We start from the raw sequence: 23,726 nt of genomic DNA, 5'->3' as shown, positions 1-23,726 counted from the left end.
TTAGGGGCGCGCAGCTGTGAGCTCGCATCCGGGAGATAACCCTGAAGATGTTTTTCCGTGGTTTTCCATTTTCACACCAGGCGAATGCTGGGGCTGTACCTTAAGACCACGGCCGCTTCCTTCTTATTCCTAAACCTTTCCTGTCCCATCCTCGCCATAAGACCTATCTGTGTTGGTGCGATGTTAAGCAAATAGCAAAGCTTAATGGATAACAGAAATAAAGAAATGGCATAAATAACAGAACAATATTGACATTCCCATCCAAGAAATTGTAAATCGTAGCTTGTATGCTTAAACCCTATACCTTTGTAGATTGTTACACAAAAATTATAACGTGTTAGTTTTCTTTGAATGAATAAATATAAGAAAACACTAACTGTTTATATGGAGCACAGTATAAATCAAACCAGAATATTTTGAAAAGGTCAGTTTTTTGATATTGCAATTATAGAGTTTCATTTTAAATAATGTGTCTCAATCAGCACTTTGCTGAGCCGTGGAGGAGAGCTTCGTAATCACAATTGAACTTCAATGCTCCCTCGCTTTCCTGCAAAGTGTGTTCGCTCTGTCGCTTCACCGTGGCATATGCTTACTACGAAAGCTGGCCACACTGGGCAAGCCTCAACTAGTGCCCAGATGAGCACCTCTGATCTAGAATAACCCTCTTTTACTTTGTCTTTCAGATAGGACCATGATGTGGCTACAGGAAGAGCTGCTGACTATCACGAGTCCTAGGACTGTCCTCTACTTTAGAGCATTGTGGAACTCCTGTGGAGATGAAGTGCCTGTTCATCCAGACTTAGAAGTTAAACTCGTTCATTTGGGCAATATGAAGGTATCTGAAGAAGGAAGGAGAGAAATTTATTCAAAGGCAGATTTCTTAACTGCCCTTATCAGGGTAGGTACAGAGCAAGTTATTAGTGATTAATATTGTCCTCCCCTCTGGCAACCTAATGAAAGTCCATTATCAGGACAGTTGAAAGAAGTTGTGATTGCTCATGTAAAATCCATTTTTATATTTTTATGGTTGATTTTACATTTTAGCTAATACAGAACAAACTGCAGACTTTGCCAGAGGGTGAATCTCATATAAATTGTGAAATCCAAACCTTAACTACAGAACTGCAGATATACTACTGTAGCTCATCACTTTTGTTAGTTGAGCTGAGATACAGATGATTCTGTCTGTCTGCATTTGTTTTTTTTAATTTCTTTTTTTCAAATGGCTGATAGTATACACAGTATACACATTCAGACAGTCACTACTGATCTGCATTTTGGACTGTTGCTTAGGTGGCCTTTCCTTAAATGTTTTCAGTGGAGTTGGAAATTTATCACACATCTCCTTTGGTATGTTATTCCAATCTCTAATTCTTTGTATTATAAACAAATTTGCCCCAATTTGTCCTCTTGAATTCTAACTTTATCTTCTTCATGTTATGATTTTCCTTACTTTTAAAAACTCATTTCAAGCATAGGCATCTACTAATGTCATTCCATGCTATCTCTCCACTGACAGCTCGTCTCCTTTCTCCCAAGTCTTCCCACACAAAGTTTGCAATATTTTCATTTCATTTGAAATGTTAACATTAAGGAAAATCCCAAATTTATTACAAATATAAAAAGTTCTCCAAAATTTGTAATAACAGATATTGGTGAAGGTGAAGAAATTCAAATATCTGGCAGAGATAATTCAAGAAAATCATTTAGAAAAGTGTGCTATAGGATATGCAAGGTGGGAAGGGCATGTAGTAGTATTTATTTCATTCATTAAGGTCATCTATGGACCATATATTCACAATCCACCAGATCTCCTATCTCTCAAACTTATTCCCTTTTCTTTGCACTCCTTCGAGATGTTCTTAAGTCTTTGACGTCTCCTTTGTTCTACTTGTGGAATTCTTAATCATACAAATTGCTTGTGTCTTTTAAGACAACATTAAAATTCCATACATGTTTCATCCTTTATCAGGACATCTTCAGTTGAAAAATAAATGTACAAACCTTAAAACTGCAACAAGGATATTGAACATAGTAAGTATAAAAATTCAATGATAATTGCGTCCGGCTAAAATGCGACGTATGAAACGTTGTGTCGTAAGAATACTGAAATATCAGTGAATTTAAAATAGCACAGATGAAAATCTTAGGGTCCTTCAACTGAGATGTTACATGCCTTGACGAGTTCCTCCAGTGCATCCCTCATTCCTGCAATTTTCTTCCTAAATGTTGTTCTTTCCTGTATATCTTCCTCCTGGATCCCCACTTCGTCCAAGTCCTTGTGAATCTCCTTAAGCCATAGAGGTTCTGCCTTCCATTTTTCTTGCAGACTAAGCATCCTGTGTACTAGTCTCTTTGGATTCATCCTCTTAATGTGCCCATAAAATGATAGTCTTCTTTTCCTCATAGTAGTTATTATCTTCTTAACTTTTTCATAAAGTTCTCGATTCAGTCTCAATCGGAACATGGCTTGTGAATCTAGTGACTTCTTTGGACCTAAGATTTTCCTAAGAAATCTCCGTTCTCTTTTTTCAGTGATTGGGTCTGTTACTTTGGTCACAGTTTCCACTGCATATAGATGCTGTGCTCTGACTACCGTACAGTAAAGTTTTAATTTTGCTTGAATGGATATGGACACCACACCTGGGAAATTGGAGCTGGAAAATGAAAAATGATTATATGATGCATGGATATGACTTGGATTTGTAAGTCCCATGACATAGTCTGAAAGCCATTTCCTTCTTTCCCACCCTTCTAATTATAGCTTCTTTCTCATTTCCATTCGGGGTGAGAATAATAGTGAAACCAGAATGTATACGCAAGCAAATGTTAACATTAAATTATGCGTAGGTCGAATCATAAGTCATGGCAACTATTTTTTTTTCCTCGCAAACAGGAGACAACACAGAAAATCTAATATATGCATTTGAAAACGTACGGTATGTACTTGCGTATGTTGCCACTAGATGGTGTATGTAAACAACAGTGTGGGTCTAAGTATGCCCGCAATTTCATGTGTGAGTGAGAGCGTCGCAAACTGGAAGTCAACAAGCAGGAGCAACAATCGTATATTAAAATAGCGGTTCTCCACAGCAGAAATGCACGCCAATGCCATGCAGAGCTGCGGGAAGCATTAGGTGTGCATGCCATGCCCTATAGAAGAACAGTGGCAAGATGGGTGGAGACGTTCAAACGGGGTAGAGTATCAACTGCCGATTGCGCCTGCCCCACCGCTGGCAACGCACAGCGGAAACCTTGGCTGATTATTTCGAAGGTCGAAGGTCTGTAACCAGTGGAGACCTGTCCTTTGTACGTAGTCTTGTGTATTTGCTGTCTATACCATAATAAAACAATGTTTACCAATGGTCTGTGTTCTGTTACTTGCCTACGAGAATCTCCTGAAGTCAGAATTTGTCTTCAGGCACTATGCATAAGTACATGCCCTATATTTCCAAATCCATATCTTAGATTCTCTGTTTTGTCTCCTGTTCACGAGAAAAAAAAAATAGTTGCCATGACATGACTCGACCCTCGTAGTTTGAAATATTGAAAAGAATCATTAGAAAAATCCTGGGTCCAATGGAAACTACAGAAATCCCTAGTGTTGGCATCCCTGTAGAGCATTTCCTGTGGTTTACCATTTTCACACCAGGCAACTGCTCAGGCTGAACCTTAATTAAGGCCACAGCTGCTTCCTTCCCACATCGTCGCTGTAAGATCTACCTGTGTCGGTGTGATGTAAGGCAAATTGTAAAAAAAAAAAATAATAAATATGTAAAATCACTTTTGGGGGGGGGGGGGGGGTAATATCTTTTGGATGGAGTAAAATAAATTAACAAAAAGTATATTCATATACCTTCTGGGAGAAAAAGTCAACAACAACCTGTATTCGAGAAGTCAAGAAAGATTAATGAAATACGATAACAGAAGATGAAATCAAAGGAAGAGGTATATTTAGAAATAAAGTGTTAAGTATGGAAGGATTCCAAGGCAAAAAAAACCAAAAAGTAAACTAGTACAAAGTGATCTGAGGAGAGGAAATGATGGCGTATTGGAAAGAAAGCAAGAGGAAACATCAAAGGGTGAGGAATTAATATTGACATCATTGTCCTCCTTCTCACGAGCTCAGTTGTTCGTGACAGATTACCAAAATCTTCTCATGACTTCTCATTGGATTCATTAATTATCTGTTTTGCTCTGTTTCTTTCATCTCTGTTCAGTTGCCTGTCTGCATCGGACCTTCTTTGGAGCCATTTCTCATACACCTTTCTTTTACGTTGACACGCTGCCCTGACTTCATCGTTCCACCAAGAGGTTTGCTTTTTTTCCATCTTTACAGACAGTTGTTCCTAGGCATCCCCTAGCTGTTTCCGCTACAGTATATCTGTGTGCCATCTATTCTCTTTTTATATCCCGAAGGTGGTTACTGTCTTTTTTTTTTTTCTTTCAACTTTTCACTAATCTTATCCATGTTCTTGTCTAATTTCCTTGTCCTGGATATTTTCTACTCTATGTGTCTGCAGACAGATTTCACTTTCTCCATCATAGGCCTAGAGGTACTTACTTCACTACTGATCAGATAGTGGTCTGTATCATTGGAAAATCCCTGGAATACCTGCACATTCCTAACAGATTTTCTGAATTCAAAGTCGGTTGTGATATAGGCTGTTATGGATCTGGTGTCCCTTACCCTCCCATGTGTAGCAGTGAACAAGCCTTATGGTGGTGGTGGTGGTGGTGGTGGTGGTTATTATTGTTTTAAGAGGAAGTACAACTTGGCAACCATCCTCTTCTTCTTCTTTTATGACCACATAGGATCACTTTAGTCAGTCCGTCGTTCAGGTCTCTTTGGAGGGATTGTTCGGGCTTTGCGGTCCTCCCAGTACTTCTTCAGACGCTCTGATCTTCGTGTCCTTTCCTCAGTTGAAAATGTGCGTGTTGTTGGTTTGTTTTGTATAAGGGTAAAGCGGAGGTTTGTATTCTTGAGTTTTGTATTCAATTTTATCTTATTTGTGGTGTCTTCTGTTGTAAGGCCTATTCCCTTCAGATCTTCTCTTACTTCTCTGATCCATTTACATCCTGTTGTGGTATTTTTTGAGACAAGATTGTGTTGTACTAGTTGTTTCAGAAGTCTCGAATCCTGCATCCTCATGATATGTTCAAAGAATCCCAGTCTCCTCTATATAACACTAATCAGAGAGAAAAAATGGAAGGTATCCGACACTTCAAAAAATGAAGATATCGGCCAAAGAAAGACAAGGGCCACGAAGGACGTGAAAGTGAAAGACTCCCTAGCCCTCGGAAACCTAATAGCGTTGGGGTCGGAAAAAAACAAGAGTTGGCCAAGGAAGATTAGATAGGATAGATGAAAGTGAGGAGCCTGGCACAAGTAAGTGGAAGAAATGCCAGGACTCAGCTAAGGACCCCGTGGTTGCCAACCCACGCTCCAAAGTTCAGCGCCCCTGGGGCCCCTTTTAGTCACCTCTTACGACAGGCAGGGGATACCGTGGGTGTTATTCTACCGCCCCCACCCACAGGGGGAAACAAGCCTTATGCTTGGAGAATGTATTTGTAACTGCTAATCCCATACTAGCACAGAAGTCCAGTAAATGTTTCACATCCCTATTAGCTTCCATATCTTCACCTCCCCTAATTTACCTATCACCTTTTCATATCCTTCAATTCTATTTTCAAATCTCGCATTGATATCACCCATTAGCACTATTCTATCCTAACTGTGGACCCTGACTACAATGTCACTCAATACTTCATAAAACTTGTAAACTTCATCTTGTCTGCACCCCCATATGGTGAATACACTGAGGCAGTTTTCATCCTAATTCCTCCAACTGCCAAATCTAACCACATCATTCGCTCATTTACGTTGCATGTAATAGTATTCCTGATTAACAGTCCTACCCCACATTCTGCCCTTCCCTTTTTAACACCTGTTAGGGACACTTTATAATGCCCTATCTCTTCCTCATTTTCTCCCCTTACCTGAATACCATTAACTCCTAACTCATCCAGATGCATCCTCTTTGCTGACTTAGCCAGTTCTACAAGTTGTTTCCGAGGAGTCCTTTGCCTGTCAAATGGAAGTGGGACTCCATTACTTCCTTAGATCCTAGACTTGCTTAAAACATTCCCCACTGGGTGAGTTGACCGTGCGGTTAAGGTCGTGCAGCTGTGAGCTTGGATCCAGGAGATAGTGGGTTCAAATCCCACTGTCGGCAGCCATGAAGATGGTTTTCCGTGGTTTCCCATTTTCACACCAGGCAAATGCTGGGACTGTACCTTAATTACCTTAAGGCCATGGCCACTTCCTTCTCACTCCTAGGCCTTTCCTATCCCATAGTCGCCGTAAGACCTATCTGTGTCAGTGCGACTTAAAGCCATTTGTAAAAAGAAAATAATAAACCGTTCTGAGCATGTTCGGTAAAAATTCTGTGAAGTAAGATGCTACCCTCCTTATACATGGTCCGAGTGAGAATCTCTCCTCTTGTGGGTTAGGGACCCTGATGGATTGTATAGTCTAGCCGCCTGAGTGCAAGGAGGGCCATGACCCAGAATATGTCCAAGATGCCCACTCCTATTCCATAGTAACTGGTATCCCGACTCTCAGGACCACTTACTAGGCCACTCAGCCGTTGCCCATGATTCACAAACTAGGATATGACTACAGTAATCTACCCCACGAACTGTCTGTTGAATCTCAAAATACAAAATTTATAACAGTATAACATACCTGTCAAAGAACACATGAACATGAATAACAGAATGACATGCTCCTCAGATTCCATCGAATCACTTTTAAACATGCGTACGAATGTACAGTATTGTTTTCGTATAATTACGAAGTTTTACAGTCTTGTCAAAACTAATGATGGATAATTAAAATTAGAAAATACCTGATAAAGGAAGCATTTAATAAGATATTATAGCTGAAAAAAGAGATCATTTAATTAAAAACAGAAATACATGTTCCATTCTGTCAAATCACAATTATTGTTGTTGTTGTTGTTCTTCTTCTTCTTGTTATTATTATTATTATTATTATTATTATTATTATTATTATTATTATTATTATTATTATTATTATTATTATTATTATTGGCCACATTGGGCCACTTGAGTCTTCCATGTACACTTTTTGTTTGAAGGTTGTACTGTTTGATTCTTTTTTTTTTTTTTTTTGCTAGTTGTTTTACGTCGCACCGACACAGATAGGTCTTATGGCGACGATGGGATAGGGAAGGGCTAGGAGTGGGAAGGAAGCGGCCGTGGCCTTAATTAAGGTACAGCCCCAGCATTTGCCTGGTGTGAAAATGGGAAACCACGGAAAACCATTTTCAGGGCTGCCGACAGTGGGGTTCGAACCTACTATCTCCCGAATACTGGATACTGGCCGCATTTAAGCGACTGCAGCTATCGAGCTCGGTGTGTTTGATTCTTCTTATATGCCCAGTGCTTCTTCATTCGTTCTGATCGCAGTGTTCTTAATTCTTCTTAAATCTCTACAGGCCTTCTGTACATCATTTCAGTTGAAAATTTGTGATTCATCATCATCATCATCATCATCATCATTAACCACATTGGACCACTTGATTCATTCCACGTTCATTTTCTCTTTGAATGTTGCACTGTTTGGTTCTTGTGATCTGCCCAATACATTTTTTGTTTGTTGCGAATGTAATTTTCCCAATTCATCTGAAATTGCTATTATAATTATTTTATTGAAGAATTGATGAATATTATGAACTACAGTAAAATCATTTAAAATTCCATGTACACCTTCCTCTTCCTGATACATTTCTGCTGATGCATACACCTTCCTAATAATTGAAATGTTTGAATTTATCTTAATGATGTACTCCTTGCGTGCTTTGTCTCTCCTTGCTGGTCCTTGCTGGATATAGATCATCATCATTCTTTTTCACTTTACCAGGTCACACCGGGTTGGGTTGTTAGAGGCACCTTTCTAACTCCCTCTATCCGACCACCATTGTTCCTCCTAAACTGTGTTCCATTCCATATTCTTTCTAATTATACTGTTCTTGATTTTTTTCAGCCGTCATCTGGGTCTCCGTCATCCTTCCCTCTTCCATCCTCTTTACATGTGCAAACCATCTAAGTTTATCCCTCTCCATTCTATTGAAAAGCTTTTCAGCTCCGATTTCCTTTTTGACATCCTCATTTTGTACTCTGTTCTTTCATGTCTTTCCTGTCATGCCTCTTAAAAATTTCATTTCACTGGCCTGGATTTTCTTCTCCTGTCTTGTCGGAGTCCAGGTCTCCGCTGCATATCACAGTGTTGGGCAGTAGTACATCTCGTACTTTGCCTCTTTAGGCGGAGCGCACACTTATTGGACAAGGGACATGACGCATGGGATGCGACAAAAGGGACATGTTCCAAGTGGATACAGCACGTGCAATCAAGAGGAAGCCCGCACACTTATCGGTCAAGGGCATGGACTGTCCCATGTGTCAGTGGACATGTCCCGTCGAGGTATCGCCTGTTGCATTTCGTAGGACGTGTCCCATCACTTCGCGCGTGAGTTTGGTGTATTAATTTCAATATATGCAGCTCAATAGAGGCAACTACTACAAATTTTATAGCGGAAGTGGAGAAGCATGAAGTGCTGTATAATTACAGATTAAAGGATTATTCAAATAGGTCCATATGTCAAAATATCTGGCGAGAAATAGGCGAAGCATTCAGCATGAGTGTTATCAATAATCTTTCAGCTGGTAGAATAGGATCCCTGAATTTTTTATTTTTTTTTTTCAATTAGTGGCTTTACCATATGCAGTAACTTTTGAAATGTCTTCCAGTTCATTCTGTAATAAAATGTATGCAATTATGAAGGATCTTTTCTCAGCCAACACGAAAGCACCATTCTCTTGGCAGTCCACGCTATGCGAGTATGAGTTGACCCAAAATCTCTTTTTTCATCTAGTCACCCGACTTCTTCGTAATTCTCGAAGTACTGTTACAACAAGCCTTCCAAATCACTAGAGGACATCTTAGCTAATGGCCCACAGATGTGCTTGTACGTGGCCTATGGGACACGGGACAGGACAAGTTATTTCAGTCGTGTCTCCTGTCCCATATCGCGTGTCCAAGAAGTGTGCGCTCTGACTTAGACTTCATTGGTACTTCTTTCCTCCATACCAGGTTTCTCACACTGTGGTAGAATCATAATCTATTAGCTTCATGTCATGTATTGATAATTCCAATGATCACTAGTATAAAGATTGGACTTTCCACCTAATCAATACTATTATTTATTACAAGGTACTTAAAAATATTTACATTACAGTACCGGTTTCGACACAATGTATGGGTCATCTTCAGCTGCTGAAAAACCTTGATCTTTTTTAAAAATAACATATAATGTTAAAACACTACTTATTCTAATTTTAAATGACTAATTCTAAGTTACATTGATACAATGTAGTGTTAAAATGTGCTTGGATGAGAAATATGAAAGTCTAAAATTGTTCAACAGTCCATTGATTCCTGTATTACAATGTTAAATACTCTTATTTTAAATTTTGAAAATGTCTTATTTCTAATTTAAATGGTACTATGCTTTTATAGAACTTGCATCAGTATGGACTCTGTTTTCTTAAAATTTAATAATAAAGTATCACATGTCTTGATGTTTTTAACATACTTTGACTTCTACAATAAAACAAGTGTATGTTTTTTGGAGGGGTGAATAAGTTTAAAATCTTCATGTAATTTGCTCGAGGGCAAGTTATCTAAGTTTAATACGTTATTATCTGAAGTGGGATGGTGAAAATGTTCCCTTCTTCAGAATTGCAATCTCTTGGAGAATAAATAAATAATAATAAATAATAGTATTGATTAGGTGGAAAGTCCAATCTTTATACTGTATTTGTGATCACTATGGTAGAATGCATTCCCCTGTTGAATCCTTTACAACCGAGCAAGTGGCCGCGAGGTTTGGGTCATGTAACTATCAGTTTGCATTCTGAAGATAATGGGTTCGAACTCCATTGTCGGCAGCCCTGAAGATGGTTTTCTATTGTTACACCAGGCAAATGCTTGGGCTGTACCTTAATTACGGCCATGGACACATCCTTCCCACTCCTAGCCCTTTCTTATCCCACTTTCACTGTAAGACCTATATGTCATAATCTATGAGCTTCATTTCCGTATTGATTGCTACCACATCATAAAAATGATATGGAAGCCTCCACCTTATCAATACAGTGTTTATTTACTGTTAATTACAGTAAATCCAGTACCGGTTTCGACCCCTATGGGGTCATCCTCAGCTGTCATATATCAAACTAGTTTCAAAAACATCACATTACAAAGCGTTGCATATGCATGAAAACTGACCCAATTTGACAAGTCATTAAAAACAAGTCAATTGTTCAAATAGTAAGAATAATAAAAATGGGTCCTTTCCTCTTTAACTTAAAAGTTACATGTTGTGAGAGGCATGTCACCTCATTATTTCGTTGATCTAATGAACATAAATTAAAATTTTACATTACTTATGTACACTGATATTTGTGAAGTTATTATATGTACATAAAAAGTTGACCCGATATAACAGGCCGTTTAAAGAATGAATGAAGTAGTAAAAACAAAATAAAATGGGTCCTCTTTCTACTCTAACTTGTTACATGTTTGTTGTTACTACAATATTCCTGTTGGTATGGTACGTACACAGGTATTATGGAGTGCTACTATTTAATATTGAAACTTATAACTGTTTTTAGTTCATTTCAGTGTTTTCTTCTTCAGATGATTGTATAATATTGCAGGTGATATAAATATCTTGAAGGTTCTAGACGTTGTTATGAAGAATTACGTCTTAATTTATAATCGGTCGGATGCATTGTCTGTGTACTATATTCTCAGTATGTGCTAAATGCTGAGTTAAAATTGCGTATAATGAGCTGAAGTTTATTTAGTTACAGCGTGCATCTTAGTATGGCATTATACTATGTCAAGTGTCAAACAATATACATTTTGATGTCTTGGGTGATAGCGTGTTTTTAATCATTTGTCAAATTGGGTCAGTTTTCATGCATATGCAACGCTTTGTAATGTGATGTTTTTGAAACTAGTTTGATATATGACAGCTGAGGATGACCCCACAGGGATCGAAACCGATACTGGATTTACTGTAATTAATAGTAAATAAACACTGTATTGATAAGGTGGTGGCTTCCATATCATTTTTATGTTGTAGACCTATACGTGTTGGTGCGATGTAAAGCAAATTGTAAATAAAATAAAGAATCCTTTACTGATATCTATCTCCAGCCCTGCATCCTGTGTCAGTTTGCTTTCCAAGTACTTGAAGCTCTCTACATTTTCATATTTTTATAATTCCTTCCCCTGTGCTTTCTCTTCTAGTCAACAAGTCAACACCATTGTCTTATACAGTAGAACCTCGATAATTCGAAATCGGTTAATTCAAAATCCCACGTAATTCGAAGAAGCTCTTGTTCCCGGAAACATGAGATACAGTTTTGCATGTTATTTAAATTGTTTAATTCGAAATACGGTTAATTCCTAATTCGAAGTACAATGCTGGCCCCATTACCGAAATTCAAACTTTTAATTCGAAACTGCCTTTACATTTTAAAACAATAGTATGTTACAGATTAATTTCAACTCAAAATTTATCCGCGTCATAATAGAACGCGTGTTCCGGAACGTGGAGGGGTAGCTTTCCGCACTTACACTCACTTCGGTGGGTCTACAGTGCGCTTCATGATTGCCAAGTTGAATGAAATTGGAATTCTTTTGTATTCAACCTTTTAAGGAACGCCGTAATATCACGCAACAGGCAGTGTGCGGGAAAACAGAATGCATGAACACTGGCAATGCCGACAGTTGACGAAAAAGCGTGGCTCATATAATAAATTCGTAGGCACTGAACAATACTGTCATTGCCGATGAAACTGCATTGCTTTATTTTAATGCGAGCCCAAACAGTCTTATGGTTTTAAAGGAGAAAGTGCTAGCCGAGGAATCGTACAAGGGTCGGGGATGGGGGTCATTGTAGTGCATTGCAATTGCAATGCACATGGAAGCGAGAAACTTTATCCCCTCGTCATAGAAAAGTTCGATAAGCTACAATGTTTTAAGGGCGTCGGGCACTCTCCATCCCAGTACAAAGCATCTAAAAATGCAAACAGTGCAGATATCCAAAAAATAGTGCATTTGCACAGGGGAACCAGCATAATTTATCCTCATCTTTGAATTGTGTGAGGTTATGTTCATCAGTGATTTATCCAAATGCATTATTTGAACATTGTAAATGCACCTTGTTGGATACATTTCGGAAATAGTTTTTCCATGGCATTGGAAAGGTTTAAACTGTGAATCGAGGTGATTGCATGTATTAATGGGTCTTAGAATACTTTGAGACGCGCAAAGTGTTTACATTTCTGAAGTACGAGAGAAGTGCCGTGGCGGGTAATCGTACAAGGATAGAGTCATAGGAAAGTTTGATTTTAAGGGCATCGGGTACTTTCTGTGTAAATACTAGGCATCTAAAATGCATACAGTATAGTAATCCAATTAATAAGGCACTTGCACATTTGCACTTGCACACTTGAATATTTCGTAATGCGGCAAGGGTTGGTACTTCTGAATTGCAAAGTGGCGGTTAATTCGAAGTCCGATTTTTGAGTCCCAACGACTTCGAATTAACGAGGTTTTACTGTAGTTTCAAAATAGGAAATATGTGTGGAGTCAAATTTTACTCCAAATAGCTTTTCAGTGTTAAAAATGTAAACATCTACTCCTGCAGCTGTCATATAAAAAATATATGTTACAGCTTCTACCAAACAGCACAAGTAAGGAATGGAACACTATCATCCACAACATGAGCCTGCTCGTGTACGACTTGCCTCTCAATATGACCACGGCATCATTCACTTTCACCCACCTGGCAGAAGCTATTGTTCTCTTGTGCCACTCGGTGACAGCTGGAAGAGATCTCACTGACTCAGAACGAGAGTGTGCTACTTCCTGTCTCGATCACTGCGTTCGCAACTTCGCCCTCATTATAAAGGTGAGGACTGCAATTATAATGTCTTTGAATGGTAATACATATCATAAAATGTACATACATTCATATGTGCATATAATACATTGATACATATTTGTAGCAAGAGGACTCGCATGATGGGTGCTCATCTCTGGCCCACCACTTGTATCGCGTCAACAGGTAATGCGAATTTAATTGTTTGGGGTTGTGTGAAGGATTGTGTCCAACATTTTTCCTGCAAGTGCTGTGTAAGTACAGATTAAAAGACGGCTGAAAGCTTGAAGATGGTACAAGGAAGAAGTGGAATGAAGTGCAGATATAGTAAAATAGTTGAATGTGTGCAAATGTGATAAGCAGTAGTAGTTTTGTGAAATGTTAGGCTTTCTACTTACAAGAATAAAGATGCCAGGGGTTCAGTATTATTATGGATGGTGGAGAAAATTAACTTGCGTGAGCATTGATGAAATCAACAAGAAAATAAAGAACATTCATGAGACATACTGATAAATTTTTTTAATTTCACAGTTTGCTAAGTCAGGCCCATCACTTGAAGAAATGTATTCAGCATCAATTCAGTGGTTTGACATCGCTGACTGATTTTTTGGTTGAAGTAATGATTGACCTGGATATGTATGTGCCTTCATCTTTGTATTCAACTTCACACAGGAAATTTGCTGAAGCATCCAGTGCACTATGCCTTAAAATCCACTACTGTGTGTATGTTTTCCATTTTTTTTGACACGCTTAACTATCTCAATGATAAATATATCAGCAACAGCTGCTGTCCCTTCTCACACAACATCCACCATCTCACGCGCTGTTCAAGTGCAGCATCATGTCAACACTCGTGACATGCGAGTGTAAGACTTTAGGAGTCTGCTCACATTGTACCAAACAAATACACTCGCATCCTATCGATCCAGCTTAAATGAATTCTTATCCAAGACAAGTTTAAGGTGGTTTAGTCATTTAAAACAGTTGGAACCCCAGAAAACTACAAGAAAGTTACTGGAAACTGTAGTTGAAAGCAGTAGACCTGAGGATAGTCCAAGGAAATCGTAGCTTATTCAGATAAAGCAAGATGCAGTGGAATGTGAACTGAACTGGAGTGGCAGCAGATCCAGAAGGAAGAAACCTACGTAGGGGACACAAGTAAACCCATATAACATTTATATTACAACTTACCAGGAGGGAACTCGGAATGAGGAGATAAAGGCTAATTTAGGAATGAACTCGATGGATGAAGCTGTACGCATAAACCGGCTTCGGTGGTGGGGTCATGTGAGGCGAATGGAGGAGGATAGGTTACCTAGGAGAATAATGGACTCTGTTATGGAGGGTAAGAGAAGTAGAGGGAGACCAAGACGACGATGGTTAGACTCTGTTTCTAACGATTTAAAGATAAGAGGTATAGAACTAAATGAGGCCACAACACTAGTTGCAAATCGAGGATTGTGACGACGTTTAGTAAATTCTCAGAGGCTTGCAGACTGAACGCTGAAAGGCATAACAGTCTATAATGATAATGTATGTATGTACCACTCATTGCAATTAAACACATCCATTTCACGCTACATAGATGTAAAGGTGGAGTATGTCCAAGAATACTGAAAAATATTGCATTTAGTGCCGCACGGTCCTGTTTGCCTCATGGAGTGGCAGCAATTGCCAAGGTAGGGAAGCAATTTGTGTGCGAGAGAGAAAGGACGAGAGCTTGGCGAATGAACTGGCCAGTAGCACCTCCTCTACCTGCTTCCCGCAGCTCACTCCTGTCTTTGCAGTGCTCAAATGAGCAAACTTGAAGACAATAAAGTGAAGAGAAATAAAATGCACTTGATGTGACGAATTAAAAACGTATCATTGAATAAGTTTCAGTAGAAGTCTAATAAGCTGAAGGCAAGCACTGTGCGTAGTGGTTGAATATATTAGTGAGAAGATTTAAGTAGATTTCTCAGTTCATTGCGGAGCAATTGGACCTTGCGCGACAGTATGCGCAGCATGGCTGATAGTGTATAACTGGTGTGTCAAGGCCACATTACTGTTAGAATTTAAGTGAAAGAGACAAATTTTAAAAGCTCTCAGTACCAAAAATTTTACTCTATGCCAATACTTTGAAATAGTGTATAACTTAACAGTGTCTAACTAGGCCATGATATTACCAGAATCTTCAGGAAAGATTCGCTTTTGGACTATTTGGACTCAGAAATACATCTAAAAAAAAAAACATGTTGAAGCGATTATTTTATTATAAGTGTGTTCACTCAACTCAGTGGTACACAACAAGCATACTTTTAGAACTTACATGAGAAATAACGACTGGACTCTATTGTAGCTACTTCACATCACCATGTTACTAGATTACACTTGTTTTTATCTGTACCTCAACATCATTTAACTTTTAAGTTTATTTTAACCATAGTGTTTTGTTTTAAAATATATTGTTTTAGAACACTATAACTGAATTGTATAATCGAATGCTTTTGGCTGATGATGACCCCGAACAGGGTCGAAACTAGTACCAAAGTTTATATTGTAATGTAAAAATCTGCATTGCAGACATATTGTATTGAATAGGTGGATAATTTTAATCCATATCCTTGTTGGATAGTTTTTATTCGTATATTCATTAGTACTTTTTTTTCGCTTAACACGTTCTTTTTCCTTGTCCCCTGCAGAAACGCCTTAACGAGGTTTCAGTGTATATTCAAATGTTTTTTTATCTATTTAATTAAAATGAAATTGTTCTCATTATTAATACAGTAGGTACACTGGAATGTTATTTTCTTTCCAATTATTAATTTTAATATGTAAATAATAACGGCAAATATCCATAACAACTGAAAATAATGTGAAATAATGATTGGTCCTACAATTCTCAGATGTATGGAAATATCTTTATCTATATTTGACACTTCGATATATCCACCCAGGTAAAAAAAGGCATTTTGCCTAACTTCCAGGCTCTTGTTATTATTATTATTATTATTATTATTATTATTATTATTATTATTATTATTATTATGTACCTTTCTGTTTCCAGGAGGTGATCAAGAGGAATGGCCTATCCCCAAGTAGAGGATCATTAATGTTCCAAAAGTGCATCCAAGTTCATGAAAAGATGCCCGCTCTCATCAAGGAATCTTGTTCTGGTATAATCCTCAATATACTGATGGACATAATCAGTGGCATGCAGGGCACTCTACAACCTGAAGTTAAGGAGAGTGATCCAGTGATGAAAGAACTCCTTATTAATATCACCAAGATTTCAGATGTTGGGATGAAACAGATTCTTGCAAGAAAGTTGTTGGAGGTGGTTGGTTGATGGTAGGTGAACTACTTGTTGAACTATTTTGTAAATAACATTTTTTCTCAAGACAAAGACATGTACAAATCAGAATTCATGTAAAAATGGTCACAATGAAATGTTTAGATATAAAGAATTCTGCCCTGGAAAGCAAAGCATAACTTTTTATTCATCCATTAGTCCTACTAACATATCCTTTAAAACTGCAGTGGTGGTATTTACAAAAAAATTATACAATTATTACCAGGAAAATGTTCAGAATTAAGCTTAATAAGAAGAGAACCTGTCTGTTTGAAGATGAGGAGACTGTCCTTTTCCTTTTGTACATAGAATTGCCGCAATGCAACCATACAATAGATTCCTTAACAACGCCCCGAACAAATAGCCTTAAAAAAAAAGACCTACCTGTGTAGTGAAATGTAAAGCAAATTTAATCAAAAATAAAAGAGAATACTGTTGAGAATCCAACCAGCCTATAATTCAAATTGTTGGGTTTTTTTTCTTTTTTTTTCTATTGGCTTTATGTCGCACCGACACCGATAGGTCTTATGGCGACGACGGGACAGGAAAGGCCTAGGAATGGAAAGGAAGCGGCAGTGGCCTAAATTAAGTTACAGCACCAGCATTTGCCTGGTGTGAAAATGGGAAACCACGGAAAACCATCTTCAGGGCTGCCGACAGTGGGGTTTGAACCCACTATCTCCCGGATGCGAGTTCACATCTGCACGCCCGTAACCGCACGGCCGACTTGCCCGGTGAAAAAATACAAATAAACATACATCTCAATTTGTAACCCCCCTATTTCGAGGGACATCAACGATATAAATAACTGACTTGTACAAACAATTAACAGTTAAAACGTTTCAAAAAAAACTTTCTTCCGCATATCAAGAAAGTGTTGATCTAATATCGACACACTTGTATTTACAGAGATTCCAAGACTTCCATACAGTTTTGGGAGCCGGCTTTCTTAATGGAGGGGGAACACATCATCTGATGCTACTAATGTTCCTGTTTTCGTTTTCATGACTACCTAACTCGGAAGAATTCACTACCATTACGGAGAAACGTGTTCATGATTACTTGTAGGCCTAAGAACTCGCTCATTCTCTTCGTACGAGAGAGAATGTTTTCGGTCGTTGGATAAAATTATGCTTAAATCCTGGCCATTTACCCAAAAGATAGGGAAATAATATGCGTACCCCTAATTTTAAAGTACATTGTTTGAAGACTTAATAGGAACAGTAAATTGATTTTGTGTTACTTAATCACATCCATTCTCTTTTACCTCACATTTCTTCTGTATATGCTTTTTGGACTTTCTTTCTACTGAACAGAAGCATCGCAAGTACACTGTAGTACCTGAGAATGTTGACATGTAGGAATTTTAAACCATATCAATATCCACACAGTTTTAAAAGTGCTCTGTTTATATTGATGAGTATGGTAGAGCAAGCTTTTTGCCAGACAGATGAGATTTCAACATGCTTTGCTTGCTGCAGTGATTCTCTTGCAGACGGTGGCACTGGTGCTACCTCTAGTGTATTATTTACTAACTCTATGGTCACAGTAATAGGCCAGTCATGCTGCAAGGTGTGCCATTCATACAGAATTTAATGGGCAACTCTTAGCCATCGGAGAAAGCCGTAGTTAAGTGTGCTCTCTCATGCTTTCAACCTGATGTTCTGTCGTTCACAGATCCTGACATGGTTGCCATATCACCAGATTTTTTTTTGTTATTTGCTTTACGTTGCATCGACACAGATAGGTCTTATGGCGACGATGGGACAGGAAAGTCCTAGGAATGGGAAGGAAGAGGCTGTAGTCTTAATTAAAGGACAGCCCCAGCATTTGCTTGGTGTGCAAATGGGAAACCACGGAAAACCACCTTCAGGGCTGCCGACAGTGTTCGAACCCACTATCTCCTGTATGCGAGCTCACAGCTGCATGCTCCTAACCGTACGGCCAACTCGCCCGGTCAGATCACCAGTATCAGAATGGGTATCGATCTTTGGTTCGATAACAACACTCAGTATGAAGGGATTGCTAATTGCTGTGTATTATATCTTTCATTCTGGTGGCTCTGCAGCTCTGCAGATCATGTTATAGAGCTGCATCTGGATCAAATCCAAGTAACTGTACAGTGGTAACATTGCAAGATTCACTAAGTAAGATATATACAGGTGAACCGAAATTCACGCACTCGAGTATCACAGTGCGACTCCTCACATGCCAGCAATAAAAAAAATGTGTCTCACAAAAGTTTGTCCTGCGAGTATATCGGGCAGAAAAAGGACATAAGAGTGGCAATCTGGCAACACTGTAACCACTTCTGTCAGCACATATTAGTCGTGCTGTACAGTTGGTGCAGTGGATAGAGTTTTGGGTTAGCGTGCAGGAGGTCGAGGGGTCGATCCTGGCTTGAGGCGTATGTTTTTTATTTCGTAAATGTAGTCCAGGTGGTGTGGTATCTGGCATCTTAATTGTCCACAGCGAATAAATTTACGCCCACGACGTGGAAAGGGCGTCTTTCAAAGCTGACCAATGTAAACAATTGTTCGTCCATTTGCAGGATCATAGTATGTAAGTGCAAATGGTTTCTAGAAGACCCGCTGCAATCACTGTTGACGATTACGATGCCAGATATCATACCACCTAGACTACATTTACCAAACAACCCAGGATCGCCCCCTCAACCTCCTGCATGCTAACCCAAAATTCTCTCCACTGCACCAACTGTACAGCACGACTAATATGTGCTGACAGAGGTAGTTACCCTACATGTGGTTACAGTGTTGCCAGATTGCCACTCTTCAGCGTCCTTTTTCTGTCGGATATACTCGCAGGACGAACTTTTGTGAGAGACATTTTTTTATTGCTGGCATGTGAGGAGTCGCGCTGCGACACTCGAGTGCGCGAATTTCTATTCACCCTGTATATATAAAGGAATATTGACAAAAGTACTAATGAACTGGGCAGGGGGTTCTCAATCCTGTCATGACACCAATCACCATTCAGAAAGGGAATGAGGACACGTAGTAATGTAATGGCAGTAAAAACAATAATGGATAGATACATGAAGAAGAAGAGGTAAACTGTACATTACGGCAATTAATTTAGAGAAAGCTTTTGATTCAGTGAGTAGGCAGGCTGTTGTCTATAAGTTAAGGCAGACTGAAATATCAAGGAACATGATAAGAGCAATTGAAAACACATATGCAGAATTTAAATGGTCTATCCAAGTGAAACGGGGGTAGTATTGGGAGAGATATTTTCTAAACTGGATCACAGACAGTGTTGCAAACTGTCACCAATATAATTTTTATTGTTTATTAATGACATCTTCCAATCGGAAGGCTTTGAGAAAGAAGCCTCTCCATGTCTTGAGATATTCAAAGGTCTAATCTTTGGGGATGATACATTAACACCTGTTACAATGCAAAGTAGTATTAATGGGATAGTAAATTATCTTAAACAAGTATAATCTAAAAATTAATCTACTGAAACCCAGAAAAATTATGTGCAAAAGGGAGGTGACAAAGTCTCAAAAACTGAACAGTCATTCTTGTCACCAGGTTTGAAGACAATCCTGCTCCTTCTCGTTCTACCGCCAGCAGCTTGTACTGGTGCAAAATTTACTGTCATCTTACGGGCATCTTTCAATTTAGTTCAAGCAATCCCACCCTGTTTTCTTAGTAGCAGGAGGACTTAGTTGGACATCAGTTTTTATATTTGGGATTTAAATGATGTTGCTTCTTCTGTCTACAGGCTGGAGGTACTGTGGAGAAAATTATCAATATTGAGTGTTGATCCAGATTTCTCACTATTTCAATGTGCTCATCATCTGCTCTGAAAAGTACGCCACAACGGTTGATATGTTGCAGGGCTAGGACACATTGTTCAGACACTAGAACAACGTACAGCTCGTGTTTACTAACGTGGCTTGACTGCATCGCTGGTGAAGAACTAGATGTACACTTACCCTTAAGCCCACGTGCTGTTACCAGGTCATTGGATACTTGGAAGCAGCATGAGAATTTGACATAAAACATGAAGGAGATATAATAAATTTCAAATTATCTGTATATTGAATGACACTTCCTTATTTCATGCATTATTTCAAAATCAGTAGACTCTTTAAAAAAACAAAGTGCTGGATACATTTTTATGTTTCATCATTGTCACTGTTTTTTGACTTACCTAGTACTGTTGTACAATCTGTGACAATAAAGTTCGGTGAATAGTCCTGTACTATCAACATAGATGAACAATGCACGACAGTGACCTTACTGTCTTTCGAAATAGTACCCTCCCATAATTATGCACTGCTGAGATCGGCAATACATGTCCTGGAAACTTTGCCAGAAGGCTTCCTTTGGGATGGTGTTCAAAAGCCTTGTCACGTTTAGTTGAATGTCAGAAATATCCTTAAATCTCTTTCCTTTCAAAGCGAGTTTGATGTGTGACTTTTCAGCTCTGACCTTTTTCCGACGAGGGGTTCCCGGAGAACGCCATTTCATGCTTTGCCATTTCGTTTCAGGGTCGTACCTGAGACAGGAGGTTTCATCCTCGGTGACAATACAGTTCAAGAAATTTGGTGTCGCATCCGCTGTTTCGACAAAATCCTGTGAAGCCTCTAAACATGCCTGCTTCTGATTGTCAGCTAAGTGATTTGGCACAAGACGAGAACACGTTTCCCTCTTCCCTAACTTCTGGGTAACAAATTGTGTGCATGATAGCGGATGAACTGCAGATTAACCGCGAATCCGTGCGACAAATCGTCGATCGTTCGTGATTAATGTCCTCACCTTCTCAATGTTTCTGTCACTGATGGTGGTCGCCGGTCTTCCGCTACGGGGGTTGTCAGAAATACTTTCCCGGCCTCCTCGAAAACGGGTAAACCACTCGTACACACTTCAAGGACAGCCCTTGATCTTCATAAACATGTACCAGCACCACATGCGTTTCTTCCGGTGTCTTGCCAAGCTCAAAAAAAAAAACTGCACATTGATCTTTTGGTCGTTCATATTCCTGTTCGCAGTTCATAACCATCGCACTAAACACACACTGTATCAGACAAGCATTGTGTGTGTGCCGTGAAAGACCTAACTCCACAATGTTGGGAGCAGGTGGTAAAAAACTGCTGCTATGCAGGTGCAGCATTGCATGTCACCAATGTTGCCGGGTCGACCTTTCTGACTTCATTCAGCGAACTTTATTGTCGCAGGTTGTATATAGTGTGTATCATAACTATACTGACAAAAAATATCAGGGACGCTCTTTGTATTATCTTAGGAATGATGGTGCAATAGGATTTGCGGGAAAATGATTCTTTTCGAGAAAATGGGGTTACTTGGTTACTTCCGGGCATGCAATTCAAATTGACATACTCACCATATTTGCTATACCAGAGCACAAGCTGCTGCCATGCTTTAGGGAAGAGAAGGGGAGGGAGGGGAAGTGAGGTGTTTGGTGGAGACAGAGATAATGCTCCACACGCATGCACAAGTTACCTCAGAATTATCCTTGTCTCTTACAGGCAACATCCACAGTTTGTTTATTTAACAGCTGTAACTGCACACACACAGTACAAGAACACACTGTAATTAAGACATACTTATCAGCCAAGGAATCCACCAGATCGTTTCTCCTATCGTCTGTTGGTCGCACTAACATTCTTTATTACTCGATGTTGATGATGCTTGTAAAGGGGCCTAACATCTAGGTCATCGGCCTCTAATGGTACGAAATGAGATGAAATGGAATGACAATTAAAAGTCCAAAATCCTCCACTGACCAGAATTCAAAACGTGAGCATGAAGAATGAATGGATGGACATGAATTTAAAACAATCAGTGGATCCGACCCGCAATGCCGCATATTCACAGAAACCTACATAAAACAAGAGTATTACTGACCAAGGGACTGCTTCTACAGCACAATACTGAATCAATGATACTTGTAGGCTAAAGGGGTCCAAAATCCAAGTCATCGGCCCCTCATAATGGTACTTATCGATAGACGATAGGAAAGTAGAACCATGGTATTTGTCATGTAGCGGTACTAATTAAAAGTAGCGTAGACTCGTGGTGTTCCACACATGATGGTACTACTCACAGGTAATGAATTCGCACATGTAGTACAGACCTACGATGTTTCGCACATTGCGGCGCCATTTACAGGCAACACAAACGTATGGTGTTCATCACATACGTGTACTAACCACAGAGACTCGCATTATCCCGTGGTGTTCCTCATATAGTGGGTATTAATCATAGGCAAGCCAGAACCATGGTGTCGCTCATAGAGTGGTACTAATCACAGGTACTGTAAAAGCCGGCAATGCGCTCTGTTACTACTAATCACATACCTATTTTGTACCTAAACACAGTGGTACTACACGCAAGTAAAAGCGACCCATGCTGTTCCCCGCGTGGTGGTACTAATTACAATTTGTCTCATGGTTCTAATTTGATCATCCCTTGGTCGCGTCTTACGACAGGCAGGGGATACCATGGATGTGTTCTTCGTCTGCGTCCCCCACCCACAAGGAGTTGTGTGTTTGGTCCGCGAAAGGTATTTTATTTCTCCCAAGTCTGCCGGCAAGCCGGTTGGGACCCCGCTATCCACCACCTGGGACGTGCCACGTGGTAGCATCACCTCTCTCTTTAACCCTTTATAAGGCGGTGGGAATTATTTTTCCACCTCGGTTTTTTGTCATTTCTGGGCGCCGGGAGTTTATTTTCCATGTATTGATGTGTGCTGCACTCTTGGGAATATCTGTGGAACTATTCTGATCTCCTTAGAACCTTAAGCTTCTTTGGAAAACATCTGAATAGTGATCGTGTGGCAGCGCAACGCCTGTTGTGATCAAGATTTATGAAGTGAAATTAGGGCACGAAATCAACATTTTATAAGTCTATATGAGTCGTCTAAAAGCAAAACGGATAAAGTCCACTTTTTACAAAAAATGAGATATTGGTAGAAATATATCGGTAAAAGATGTGTCTACTGAAGCATGAAATAATATACTCGCAAAAGCCATAAAATCTTAAAGTATTTCCCCTTTAAAAACTCAGGTTAGATGCAAAAAGGATAAAGTCCACCACGTTTTAAAAGCAAAACGAGTAAAGTACGTTTCAACCAACCAGAACCTGACTTCTGCGACATGTGACAACAACATACAACATGGCTACTATTATGTTAAAGCTGCATGCTTTTTACTAGTGCTTTATTCATAGTTTTATAACAGAGATTGCTTGCTTTCCAATTTTGAAAATGGAAGTATCACCTTCTGTACTGTCTCCATCAAAGGCAAGAAAGAAAAGAGTCAATCTCAGTGAAGAACTTGGACTTAACGAACATTAAGAAGA

General features: G+C 39.2%; 1 protein-coding gene across 1 annotated transcript in view; it reads left to right on the top strand.

The window, feature by feature from the left end:
- The window catches only part of LOC136884036 (uncharacterized), a 43,636-nt gene extending 27,075 nt beyond the window's left edge, over positions 1 to 16,561 (top strand). Inside the window, exons 6-8 of the mRNA XM_067156054.2 lie at positions 684 to 898; positions 12,837 to 13,073; positions 16,090 to 16,561. Of these exons, the coding sequence (XP_067012155.2) occupies positions 684 to 898; positions 12,837 to 13,073; positions 16,090 to 16,371 (734 nt within the window). The 3' untranslated portion in view covers positions 16,372 to 16,561. The remainder of the gene's footprint in view (positions 1 to 683; positions 899 to 12,836; positions 13,074 to 16,089) is intronic.
- The last annotated feature ends 7,165 nt before the right edge of the window (positions 16,562 to 23,726 follow it).

The sequence above is a fragment of the Anabrus simplex genome, chromosome 12 (assembly GCF_040414725.1).
Source record: "Anabrus simplex isolate iqAnaSimp1 chromosome 12, ASM4041472v1, whole genome shotgun sequence".
Classification (NCBI taxonomy): Eukaryota; Metazoa; Arthropoda; class Insecta; order Orthoptera; family Tettigoniidae; genus Anabrus; species Anabrus simplex.
This window is presented reverse-complemented; position numbering and strand designations above follow the sequence as displayed.